Genomic DNA, 13,145 nt, shown 5'->3' with positions numbered 1-13,145 from the left:
ACAGCCTTCGCGCCTTCAAACAGCGGCCTCCAAGACTTGGCCTGCGTCTCGGAGGCACGGCGTACGCAGTGTGCACGCAGCGTGTGTAAGGGGGGCCCCCCTTTCATCCTAAGGAGCATATCTAGCCACCGTCCTTGATTTATCAAGATGAATCGCTGTAGGAGCCACTTGCAGCGAATGCCTTGCTCTCTTATAGAAACATATCGCTTAATCCACCCCAAGTTACCGGATGGGTGGCTCTTAGAATGGGCATTTACCTCTGAAATTGGTGTGTATGCTCAACGTTGCATGCATCTAGTTTGCATACAAATAAAGAATTATGGTTGTCGTGAAGCAGGTAGACTAAATGAGAGGCCCAGCTGTCTTGATGTGTTCTCATCAGGCAGAACAGATTTCTCTCTCTCTCGCTGAGTGAGATAAAGTGGTTTTCTTTATTTTTGTCTGCAGTTAATAATTACCAATAATCTATTCTATCATATTTCAAGATCTCCTACATGGCTCTCAATTTTAAACAACAATTAAAGCAATTAAGACTGTCGCGTTCGGAAGCCATGTTTCATTCTCCCCGAATCGTCCTCTCCCTCCTTGTCCATATGGTACTTTGCAGCAGTGACATAAGGACAGCTTGGAGAGAGGGGGGAAAAAAAAAAAAAGAAAAAAAGAGGAGGGGAGAAAACGATATTGCCTCTCATCCTTAATCTGTCGTTTACCGCGTGGTGTCTTAACTAACCAAGCTGACTCGCAGGGGCTATGCTTAAGTGGCAACCTAGTCATATCGGCGGATGATGAGAAGTGCTGCACCCAATCAAGGAAGGAAGTTTGTTTTCTTCTGACGAGACTCCTTCATGCGCATCAGCTCATGCTGTGAATACGATTAGCACGGAATAGCGTTCCGAGGGCATTTCCATGTAAATCTCAAACGCCGCTCCGGCATAAGTGTAATTGGCTTTCTTGTCATGGAGACATATCTGAACACACCATGTTAAATTGAAACAATTAACGGCTTCAAATGAATTCTGCTGTTCTGTGACAAATGTGTGACTGATTCCCGCCATTGTTTGGGATTGTTCTGCCTAAAAGGTCTCGCGCTCCGCTGAAAAAACACTCCGACGACGGATCGCCTACGATTTAAAAAGCCGCCTCGTGTTATTGCCGTGGCATAAAACCGAGGGGAAGAGATCCAAAATGACGTCTTGTAAAATAAAATGGGGGAGAGAAAAAAAAAATAATCTAACAATAAGGAGTCTTCAAGCACTAGATTAACATGGATGTTGTATTTATATTATCACAGTTAATAAAAGAGGGCCTAGGTTATGTAGCTTGGAGTGCTAATGCCATTATAAAACTGTAAGGCAATTACTCTGTTAGCTCTAGCCTGAGGTAATGAATGCATTTAGAAGCATAGGGCCATTAGATGAAGGTACTTCAAAGAGCACAGGAAGAGAGATTCATTTAAATACATGGGTAATTGCTTGACATGAACACATTTGTAATATTTTCTCCTGGTGGATTACACAAAGAATCGGAAAAGAATGGGCTTATGCTCATTTTGGGGGGGAACGAAAAGAATCCAAAGCAATCAGCTTAATAATAAAACAATATTGAGTTTCCACTTTTAATTTTATAATGAATCTAATTTGTTGCAGAGGAGAGAAATTGAGTGTGATATAATGTGATATCCAGTCTATTTGTCCATTACTGCCAGAGGGCACAAAATGGTATTATAAATTGTCTTTTTTATATTATGAATAGAAAATTGTTTTATAACAAGATCTTAAAAAGGAGGGTGAATTCCAAAGTCTCTCTTCACTTAACGCCATGCCCGCAAACCAATCTCCTTTCTCATCACTTGACTGCTCACACTTATTACTTTCATATTCACCCTGGACTTTGCATTGAATTTTTATATCTCCACTCCTCCCACAGGGTCAGGCTGTCATCTGCGATGTTGTCTTAGAATTACGAGGTAAACTTCAATCAGAGGCAGCTTCCCCCCTTTTTTTTTTTTTTTTCTCTGTGTAGCAACAATATTAGCGTGCATCCCTTGCTATCCATGAGCACTCCCATATTGGCTTTCTGTCTCCTTACAATTACCACGTGTCTTACTGGTCCCAGGGAGAAGGCTGGTGGAAATCAATAGCGCAGTAATATTATCAACTGGAGGGTGAAGTCATGGGAGGAAGAGAACGGAGGAGGGGGGGTGGCTGGATAGAGGTGGTGAGTGGGCTTGGTGTCGATTTGCCTTTCTGCTAATGCACACCGCGCTGTCCTCCAGCTTTATCTTCTTTTTATAGAGTCTCCCTGTCTCACCTGCACCCTGTAATGGCTGTTCTCTATATGCCGTTTCTGCTCTCATTCCGAATGTGCACGGCAGCCTCGGCCCGCCGCAGGCGTGTTTTATTGGGAATGTGCTTTTGACCCCGAGAGCTGACCCTCAGATGGCAAGCTTAACAATGACGAATCACTCCGTGGGATCATTTACATGCCCCCTGAACCCCATATTTGGGTCCATTAGAGAGCAAATCAAATATTTATGTTGTTTATTGGGAGTGCAGGGTTTCATCTCACTCTCTGATTGTTTCATGCAAAGGCAGGGAGACCGTGCTATATTAAGTATACGCTCACCCGGGAAACTAATCTCGGTCTCGGTGTCAAAATCTGTCCCACAACCAGCCGGGCTTTGTATTCAAGGTTTCTCTGTTATAAAGCCGTGTTACCACCGGTAACATTGCGTCTCTGGTTGCAGCAAAGATGCGGACCTTGTTTTTACACAGTGGCTCTCAAAGGTGTACACGGCCCTGTTAAAATGCCAGTTTCTTGTGACGTAAATATTTTTTTTATAAACATATGACCATAATAAATTGTATTCACATCAATGTGTTTATCTTGCAGAATTTAACTGAAAAACTAATTATTTTCATCATCTGGTTGTCTGCCGTCACAGTGAAACATGGTGGTGGCAGCAGCATGATCTAGGATTTCTTTCCTCCGGTTGCAATTGGGAATTTTTCAAAGTGGATGAAAATATTCCAAATAATAGTCTCTTTTTTTTTTTTAGCTAAGACACCTCAAGATCAAGAGGGGTTTTATTTAATTTTTTAGCGCATTATTGTGATCATACCAATTAATAAAAACAATAGTTTTGGGTGAGAAGAATTAAAGCTTTGATTTGGCACGCCCAAACCCAATAAACAAAAACAAAAACAAAAAAAAGCAAAAAAACAGAGCTGACATAAAAATCTGTAGGGCTCTGGACAAGAGTCGTCTGATAGATTTGGAGAGTTTTTTTTTTTTGTTTGTTTTTTTTTAAGTTCAGATGTGGCATGCTGACAGACTAAAGGTGTTTCAACCAAATATTAAGTGGCCACACTTAAGCATTTGGGTTATTAAAGCATTTTTGTTTTCTTTTGTTTCCACCCACACCGGCTTTGTTTCCCCAGAACATATTTCGCAGAACATGTGGAAAAGGTTTTGAAATTATTTGGCAAGGTTTTCATTTTTACCAGGGGTGTACGCTGCCGAGAGCCCCGGTAAAACTCAGTCATACCGGCAGAGATAGTCGCAGGAAGGTATGAAAGGTAAGTGAACTTCACCTTTTGGTCAACGTTTACACCTGAAATTAGAGTAACATTTCATGTCAAGGTGTAGCGTCCTGTCTCCACAGGGACCAGGTCTAATTGAAACACTTCATATACCGAGCCAAAGATTTGCTGTGGAGTGCCATTTCTCCAGGATGCCTTGGTCAAACGTCTATAGCTAGCACACACTCTGTTCTTTATTAAATTGTCTGTTGGACATTAATAATATTGTTGTGTTGCTTGCTGGGATGTAATAGATAAGGTCTTTAAAGGTTTTACAGTATTATTGAAGCTCCGAGGTGGCCCCCGCTTTACGGCATGCCGAGGGGTCCTGAATTGACTAATCAGTCATATTATTGCTCTTGACACATCTGGAGCGTTGGTCATCAAAATAGTTACTAGCAGGGTGGCAATTAGAGAAAACACACAGATTCTATCAGTAGGAAACGGAGAGTGGAAGAATCAAAGGGAAGAGAAAGAATAAAGGAATCAAAAACATTGCGCAGGAGAGGATTGATAAAACAAAGACGCGTACACTTCGGTTTTAGTGCTCGGCTCTTTCTTTTAGCTTGGCCTATTAATGTGTCACGCCAAGCCGATGTGACTGCAACTTAAAGATGAAAAAAAAAAAAAGCAAAACATTATAAAAAGCCAGAGCATAATAACACGCAGTCTTTGTCTATTAGCTGCACTAAGACTAGAAGGGTTTATGGCACAGGGTTCTGTAAACAAAAGATTAAACCAAATCGAGCCGCAGAAAATGAAAGGAAAACATGAGTGGGGTAATGAGGGTGCAGGCGTCGTTTCTGACCAGATTACCATCTCCACAGACTACTGGAGAGGAAAACGCCTGATTGAGCTATTTTACCACACAGAGAGTTTACGCCTCTCTCCCCACACACACACACACACACACACACACAAAAAACCAATACCATTACCATGCTGGTTGGTGGGTGAGCTACATATGTGGAGCAAAAGATGTTAGCACTTAGAATCGCAGTGCTGTGCATTGATGGGTATGTTATTTTATTTGTCAGAGAGCGTAATCGTAACCTTAGGATTTCTGAAGTGAGGTTCCGTTAAAAGATTATAAGCACGTAATATCTGACTTCAAGTAGGTAATTCTTTTGCCGTCTTTATTTAGTGTAAATCCAGATTAGTTGACCCTGGTGGATGAAGCCAGGGGCCAAGAACACAGTTGGAAGAACCAATGATCTTCCTGTGTGAAACATATACTGATAATGGAATATGTAAAGCCTTTCTAGTCAGAGTAATTACCTGAAAAAGGGGTTTAAAAAGGATATAATATTTTATAGGTTTGAGTAAATGGCCATGCCTTACTTTGTGTGTTACATCCTTATTCAAACTTGAAACCGCCTCCTACCTATCTCCTATCCCTGCATAATTAGTTGCCGATGGACACGTGATGACAGCTTACAGTAGGTCCGCACAATATTTATGGAAATTTATTAGCCTTGCAAAATCAGTGTGTGAAATATCTATGTAGAAAATCTGGACGGCGTGCTCTCTTTGTTGATGGTTTTGTCTAAATGTTTTGGAAGGGCACCAAAGTGTTCAGCAAATGACATTAGAAAACTGGATTGCCACGCAGCTCATATTTAATGGCCATTGCAGGCAGCAGGAATAAATCACGTCGGTGGAATAAAAGTTACGTATTTAATTCTCCTTTCAGGACTCATTCTCCGGGGTCCACGAAAGACATTAACACTGCACAGCTAACTATTGTTGCAAGTTATAAAAATATTTGCAACTTCCGCCAACACGGGCTGGATGGTAGAGTTCTGTTTCCTCACAGCAAAAGGATCTCAGCTTCAAGTCAAGGATTGGGGCATGTGTGCGCTGACTTCGCATGTTCTCCCTTTGCATGTGTGGGTCTGTCCCATAGTACTCTGAATTGGGCTTCAGTGTGAGTTTGCCATCCCCCTTGGTTTTTTTGTTTTGCACTTCTCTTATTGCCCTGTGATTGACTGGCACTAAACCCCCAACCAGCTGAGAAGGACAAGCAGGTGTACACAACAGATGATGGCACCTCTCGGACTAGCCGTTAGGTTCAGCCTCTCCAGCCAGCTAATGTGGATATATACTAAATAAAGACGCCATGAGAGTTATCTACTCCGGTTAGCATATGAGCTATTCCTTTAAAACCTGAAGAGCTCTGTGTCAGTACAACTCTACATTTCTCTGCTCAACACAGACAACGCACTGACCTTTGGTAACCTCTCTGGATCGCCGGGGTGTCTGGGGATGACCTTCTGGAGCCTCTGGAAGCCGTAGTCGATGGTGGGCTCATTCAGAGCTAGAAGACAGGGAGAGGGAAGATGAAAATTAGACTCATTTGAAAGGCTCATTTTGCCATAGATATGAGCAAACTAATTGAAAATTTGCGAGGGTTTACGGTACAGAAACAATTTCAGAATTCCTAATTTCGAAGAAACCTCGAGGGTGATTCGATGTCTTATGAAACATCATCAGCCCTGGTGGAAGGGGGGGGGGGTGGATGAAACAGGTTCCTTTTGACACTTGTGTCACCAAGTGTTATTTCATTAGCAGCCATGATGACCTACATCAGTCTAAGAATCCTTCAGAGGGACCCCCCACCCGCCCTTTTATCTGCTTGGGAATATTGACTACAGCAAACTACATAGTGGGGGTCTTTTAATCTAACAGAGCTTTAATAATCTGTGAAAGACTGTCCACACATTGATCTAGTGTAAGTTGCTGTCATTTCGCCCTTCTCCACCAACTGTACTGCAACACTGGGCCTGTGAAATACGGTGGCAGATCCCATGGAGCCATTAATCTCCCCCACCCCTCAAACAGTAATCTGGGGCATGAGGCATATTGGGCGATGAATCAGAGGCACAAAGTAAATGAATCATAACCCAGACTTTGGTGAGAGCCGGGCGTTTTATGTCTGACAGTCCTAATGGGTAATTGAAGGTTTCCTTACAGCTCCGCCTGATTCTAAACAATCATGTGTACGCTCATAGAGAGGCCAAACGGGGGGGAGGGTTGGGAAGGAGGAGAGCGGTGTAAAAGGGGAAGGAACGGCTTAATAGAGAACATCACTTCTCAATGTAGATATCATTTTCAGGAGAGTAACTCCGCCGAGCAAGGAGCTTCATAAATCAATGGCTTTCTATGGAGACTAATAAGAGCTGCCTGCCTCTATTCATTGTTCAGCCTGTAATTTGGCCCATCACTCATTACTCAGCATGTAATTTCAGCATTAACACCACACAGCTCGCTGAACCTGCTGAATGTATAAGCAAGTGAACGCAACCCCCAACAGTTTCACAAAAACGCGCACACACACACACACCCGTTTGTATTTCTATCGTCACTGGGACATCGTACTGGCTTCTGTTCATTTCAGGGACACCTTTTGTACCTAACCCTGACCATTACCGGTACTTGCCCAACATATGAACTGGACCCTAAACCCTTAACCTAAAAAAAATATGCTCTTCCACATTAGGACTGGGCTTTGGTCCATACAAAGTCTACTGGGTTTTATAAGGTTGGTGCTTTTGCAGGAAAAGGTCATAAAGAGACAACATAAACAAGCACACACTCAAACACAGACAGAGACAGGACTGAGTCCTACTCCAATTTCTTGGAGTTAGCCCTACAACTATCCACCTCCTTTTTGCTATGCACTTAATTTGGATAGCACTGCAAAAGAGGACGAGAAGCTGATACATAACCAGTATTTACCATTCTTTGTATGCACACGTGTTTGAGATAATACGCACATACATTTTATGTAAACAGCAGTCAGTTCTGCAGCAGGCATTATTTTTAGGCCATAGGTTTTATGTAAGTAGGGTTATTAAAAACGTACTATTCAGAATATACATTTGTTTGAAAATAGCAGAGATTAAATATGACCATCAAATTATAGCATCAAGCTACACAATATGTTGGCTGCTATGTTAGTAAAACCCTTCATTCTTTAAAGATAATTTAACTGACTCCAAACATATTATGGTGGATCACACAAAACCGGACAACTTGCGAGACTAACTGAGAAAACATTTTGATCACATTTTTACCTCTTAGTTATAAAGTATCCCTCTCTGTTTTTAAAGGCTACAAAGCCATGCCACTGTGCCTGCACTATACAACACAGGACCAAAGACGCTCCGGACACGTAGGGTTTGAGAGCTTAGATTAAGGGCGACTGCTTGAAATCTTCCTCAGGGCTTTATTTCTATGCCGACTTTTGTCACAGACACTAATTCATTGAAACTTGTCCTTACAATTGAACACGTGCACCAGTTGTGCTAAATGCTGAATACAGTAATTGCCAGCTCGAGCGTGGTCAAACAGAGCAATTATGTACTCAAGCATGGACAATGTGGGGGGCTCTAATCGATAGCAAGGATCCAGCTTACAAATACAGCGGTATTCAGCCCAATCGTGCAGACACACCTGAATAAACTCCCTGCCGCAGCTACATACACTGCTGGAAATCTGATTTGACATGTCATCATGCGTCTCAAAACGACAAAGGTCTGCTTTGGAATGTAGGGGGGGGGGGGGAAGCCATCTTCTCCTTAATAAAGGATTGATCTGCCTTATTGATTGTACATGACAAGACTGTAGTGAGGAATTTGCACCCTTTTCTTTTGTTATTTCCAGTCCCCTCCTCATCGTACACACTCTGGCAGACCCGTGCCTGCGCGTATGCGTACACACGCGGGCGTGTCAGCGCCCCTGCCCTAGCCTGGAAGACGTGTATGTGCTCGACGGCCCTGCCAGACCCCGCTGCTCAGTGTGATGTAAATTGTGTATGTGTAAAAAGCACTCCATAATCAGGCCATCCATCATCAGAGGCTGTCAGCGGGCTCTCTCAGGGTGATACATCACGCTCTCCTGTCCTCTGCCTCAGCTGTGGGCCTGCACAGCCCGCCAGGCATGCTGGGAACTCTGCCGGACAGATGTACAGTACAGAACGAGACGGAGATCAGGAGAGCTTGACTCTTTGACATGCCTTTCCAATGATAACGATGCCCCACTGTAAACGCGAGGAAGTTGATTCGGAGGGGCTCGGTTCGTGGTGACAGACCAAAAAAATATATGCACTGAAACTTGTCTCAGTTAGTGTCAGAACTCAGTGCGGTCCCAGTTCCAGCGCGAGGCATGATCTCCCCATGCCGGCATGTCGCCGTCTCATCTATCATGGAGATGATCTTTGTAACAACCCCGGCGTAATGAAATTGGTGACACAGACCGCCATCTGCTATTGATTTCATGCAAATGCTTTTGACAGCTGATGGAGACTTGCATTAGCGCTAAACGGTGCTGTCAGTTGATGAGTTGACAGTTTTGTAGTCATAGCGTGTAACACCGGCGCAGACAGGCGCAGACAATGTCAATAATCCTGTAAGAGCTGCTGATGATATATACTGAGCACTTATATTCAATCTGGACAATAAATGTGCAGTCGTTGCAGCGCTCTGCACATTTTTTCCTCCGTGCAAAGATTTCCTTTCAGCCACTGAGCTTTTACAAGAATCATTGGGAACACTCTCCTTACGTTTTCCTGCATTGACAGGCGCCTTTCCACACTTTCACCCCGTTCACCTCCAGGCCTTTTTCGGTCCTCGACACCTCGTCACGTTCTTATTTCTCACTCATAAACTTTACGCTCTTATGAAGAGGTGTGATGATCCCAAGCCAAAATTTGTTTAGTCCGCCTTGACCTTCCAATGATAAACAGTGAAAGTAGTATTACACCCCCCCACCCCTCCCTACGCTCCCTTCACCCATTCTAACCCCTTCTGTAAGACTTCTGAGTCGCTTCAAGGAAACCTGAAACCCTCCACACACATCCCATAAATCCTGCGCTGGGTGGGGAGTCTAGCCGAAGGGAGGCGGAGGGACAGAGAGAACTATGGGAGGTATGATAGGGGAGGGTGAGTGTTGGGGTGGAAGGGGGGTGGGGTGGGGGGGATTGGTTGGTGGGGGTGGGGGGGGTCACTGGCACGTTCCAGTCACGCCCGCTTCCCGGCCCGCGGCCAATCAATACCACTTTCCTGTTTTAGAGGCGGGTAATTATGAGGTGGAGAGATTGTGTGACCTCTCACCCCTGCTGCATTACTCGCCTGATATTAAGATAAATTGCCTGATTTTGGGTAAACATATGCTGCAATTCAAACTGTCAGCACTGGTTTGCTCAGGGATAATTTGTATTGATCTCCTGGCTTCTTACCCATTTTGCTTACTGACCTCATGGATAATTAGAGAAAAAGAGACACGGGGAGGTAAGGCAGGGCTTGCATTTGAATACTTTGCTGGAGAGATGAAGAGCACATGGGGAGGGAGGGGGGGGAGGAGGAGGGAACATTAGACACTAATAGAATTTTCATTTTCCCTCATTTTCTGCACAGATTTAGACAGGTTGCGTGTTTTGTTCAATTATATTCTTTATACTTCTTCGCCGTGCCTGGATCAGGGATGCTTCGCGTTTTAATTTCCAGGATGACAGAAATTTTCCTAACCGTATGTGACAGCAAATATGTTTCACGTTTAACAGCTGATGACTTAAAGAATTACGGCCACATGTGAGCAGAATTAGCACGATAAGTGGCAAAAGCACAGACTTACTAGGGACCGTTGGTGGATATTTTTTTATTATTACTATTTTAGTAATTCTCTCCAGAGACTGAGCGATCGCGTTTCGGAATATGAAGAAGAGGAATGCATGACTCCGTGTGCAGCTGCGGCCGTATCGTTTCCTCTCTTGAACGGCCCCGCATGCGCACAGGCGTCCATGGCAGGCCTTCAGTTGAATTCCTCTTTTTCCTGGAATGTACGCTTCCCGGTCGTACTTCGATCTGACGCCTCGACCCCCACCGCCCTTTTCAGGCAACGCTTTCTACGAGAGGTCCTTTAGCAGCCTCGCTTACCGCCACCCTAATTCGCATGTAGAGTGGATCGCTTGTACGGGGCTTATGAGTGCGGCCCCGCTGCTCAGTTCTCCGTGTTCGCTCGAAATGGGACATGAGTAGCCGCCAGGAGAGAACGGGAAAAAAAAACACGGCCGGCACTGGCAGCCAGAAGTGCTTACATGGCAACACGGCAGTGGTGTGCCCTCAATCTATATGAAAGTGGACTGAACACGTGTATTGACTTACAGTATCGGGGTATAAACATAGGGAAATGTTTGAGCAAAGCAGTAAATTCAGGGGAAATTGTTCCTTGTTAAGTCTACGAGCCTGAATGGAAGCCTGCACAGAGTACCAGCATTCCTGCCAGCCATTACAGCTTATTACGATAACTCTATCTTTCCAGGAGATAAAAACCTAGCCTTGTTGCCATTTGCCAGCTATTACTTTCGCTAATTATACTTAACTGCTTCGAGCTTATCTCCACTCCTCCTACACCATTGAGCAGTTATTTTTTTTTTTTCTTTCCCCCTTAACACAAATTAGAGGTGGAGTGGGAGTTGGAAAAGGGGGAGACAGATAAACAGCACAAGCAAGAAGTTCATTCAAGTGTTATTGCGTTTGTGACTTGTCAAACAGTCAAGCTGAAGCCCTTCAGGCACCTGCAGTCTGTTAGGCGAATGCGCGTCTATCGTCACACGGAAGGACGTCTTTCCCGCCACAGGAGTTACTCGGCGCCTCGTTAAAGTATCCGCTCCCCTTTACGGCCAACCTCGCCAACGGGTCCCGTTAAGACTTTATGTAACGGCCCGACAAAAACGTTGTGCCCAGTTGCCGAATGGAAGGAAAAGTGGCACGGTTTTCAAATGGTTCAGGCTTGAATTAAAAACCCGAACAGCTAGGAGCCGATTTGTATTCGGCCTCCCTTCTTCTGATGCGCTGCAATAAAATCCATCAACTGCCATCAAAATCACTTAATCAGCCCATTAGCGTGTGATTTAATCTCGCTCTACTCCGAAAGCTTCAGGGGTTTGTTGGAGGACATTAGTGAGCCAACGGGAGGAGCGGGGAACACAACGGACAGGTCCAGGATAAAGTCGTGGCAAAGTTTGAAGCAGGGTTGGGTTAGGTTGGAAAACAAAAATCCCACAGCACACTGTAGAGACAGTCAATCTCAACAGGCAGTCGGGAGGCCCGTGGTAGCTGGAGGAGCTGCAGAGGTACACAGCTCAGGTGAGAGAACCTGTTGAAAGGTCAGCTGTTAGTTTTCCTAGCCACTCTTGACAGAAAGATGGTAAGAAGAAAGCCTAAATAAGCCCAAGTTGTGTTTTGCCACAACAGCAAGCTCGTAGAAAAAGCTGCTCGGGTCAGATGAGACCAGAATTTAGCTCTTTGCCCTGCTTGCAACACACGGTGCGTGCCAGAAGAAAAAAAAAAAAAAAAACGAACACAGCAAATCACCCTGAACACATCATCCCCACCATGAAACAGTGGCAACATCATGCTGTGGGGATGATTTTCTGCAGCAGGAGCAAAGAAGCTGGTCACAGTTGAAATGGAAATAAATACCACGTATGCTAGGAAGAAAGCCTTCTAGAGGACTGTGGCAGAAGTTCAGCTTTAATTAAGAATATGGCCATTACACACCGCTGTGATCCTACAAACGCACCAATAAAATATAGTTTAAACCAAAGCATGTTGATGTGTTAAAATGACCTAGACCTAAATCCAACTTAGATTATGTTGCAAGACATTAAAATTGCTTATTCACATACCCTAATAAAATGCCCTGAGCTTCTTTTTTTTTTTGTTGTAACGCGACAAAATGTGAAAAACTTTCAAGGCTTGGACAGTTTTGCAAGTCCTTGGAGAAAGGGGTGAATAATCTCCCGTGGTGACTTGTTAAATATGAAGGGTGTGCATATAGAGGGAAGGTGAAGAAATCACAAGTCATGCTGCTCCTCCTCAAAATAAATAAGTTCCAGTCGGAAGAGGAGAAAACATGCATTCAGACGTGGGAAAACCAGCCTATAAATCAACCAAACCCAAACCAAAGCAGATTGAAATTTTCACAGCAAACCCACGCAGAGCAAACCTCGTCTGTTTCAACACTGACCATAGCATCTCCATCCACTGCTGCCAGTTACCACTCACTGATTCCATCTCCAGCAGTCTCGAGATGAACAGGAAATTAAAATTTCAAAGATCTGCAGTTAAGATAAATCAATGGAGACAGATCAATGTTCATTGAAATTTCATGAACTTTGAGCCAATACAGATGAAAAAAAAGCCCCAACAGTTACAGTCTCCCACCGATATTGCCCCTGCAACAGATAAAATGTAATTAACACGGTTAAAAGGGAGCAATGTTACAGAGATCCATAATTCCAGCTCCCTTCATATCGGCGGTGTTATTAGAAAGGGGCCAGAGACACCTGTTCAATCCTCTTAGATGACATCTAAAGCATGTGTGCCACTTCTCCGAGGACGCCGGGCGGACTTTCGCGCATTACTGGCCTGCAGAAATCAAATGGGCTGCCTTCACAGCTGATTGCGAGCGCAAATTAATATTGTAAAATGAAGATCAATACATGGACGGGGCGCGGATCGATGGCAGCTAAATTACGGGTGAATTTTCCCCCTCATTCAA

General features: G+C 44.1%; 2 protein-coding genes across 5 annotated transcripts in view; one reads left to right on the top strand and one right to left on the bottom strand.

The window, feature by feature from the left end:
* Nucleotides 1-13,145, top strand: part of mgmt (O-6-methylguanine-DNA methyltransferase) — a 303,909-nt gene that overhangs the window by 55,714 nt on the left and 235,050 nt on the right. The window lies entirely within an intron of this gene.
* LOC105927313 (EBF transcription factor 3) overlaps nucleotides 1-13,145 on the bottom strand; it is an 89,010-nt gene that overhangs the window by 7,637 nt on the left and 68,228 nt on the right. For all 4 annotated transcript variants that reach the window (XM_012863996.3, XM_012863999.3, XM_012863997.3 and 1 more), the window contains exon 11: nucleotides 5,810-5,898. In XM_012863996.3, the coding sequence (XP_012719450.1) occupies nucleotides 5,810-5,898 (89 nt within the window). The remainder of the gene's footprint in view (nucleotides 1-5,809; nucleotides 5,899-13,145) is intronic.

This window comes from Fundulus heteroclitus, chromosome 22 (genome assembly GCF_011125445.2).
Source record: "Fundulus heteroclitus isolate FHET01 chromosome 22, MU-UCD_Fhet_4.1, whole genome shotgun sequence".
NCBI lineage: Eukaryota > Metazoa > Chordata > Actinopteri > Cyprinodontiformes > Fundulidae > Fundulus > Fundulus heteroclitus.
This window is presented reverse-complemented; position numbering and strand designations above follow the sequence as displayed.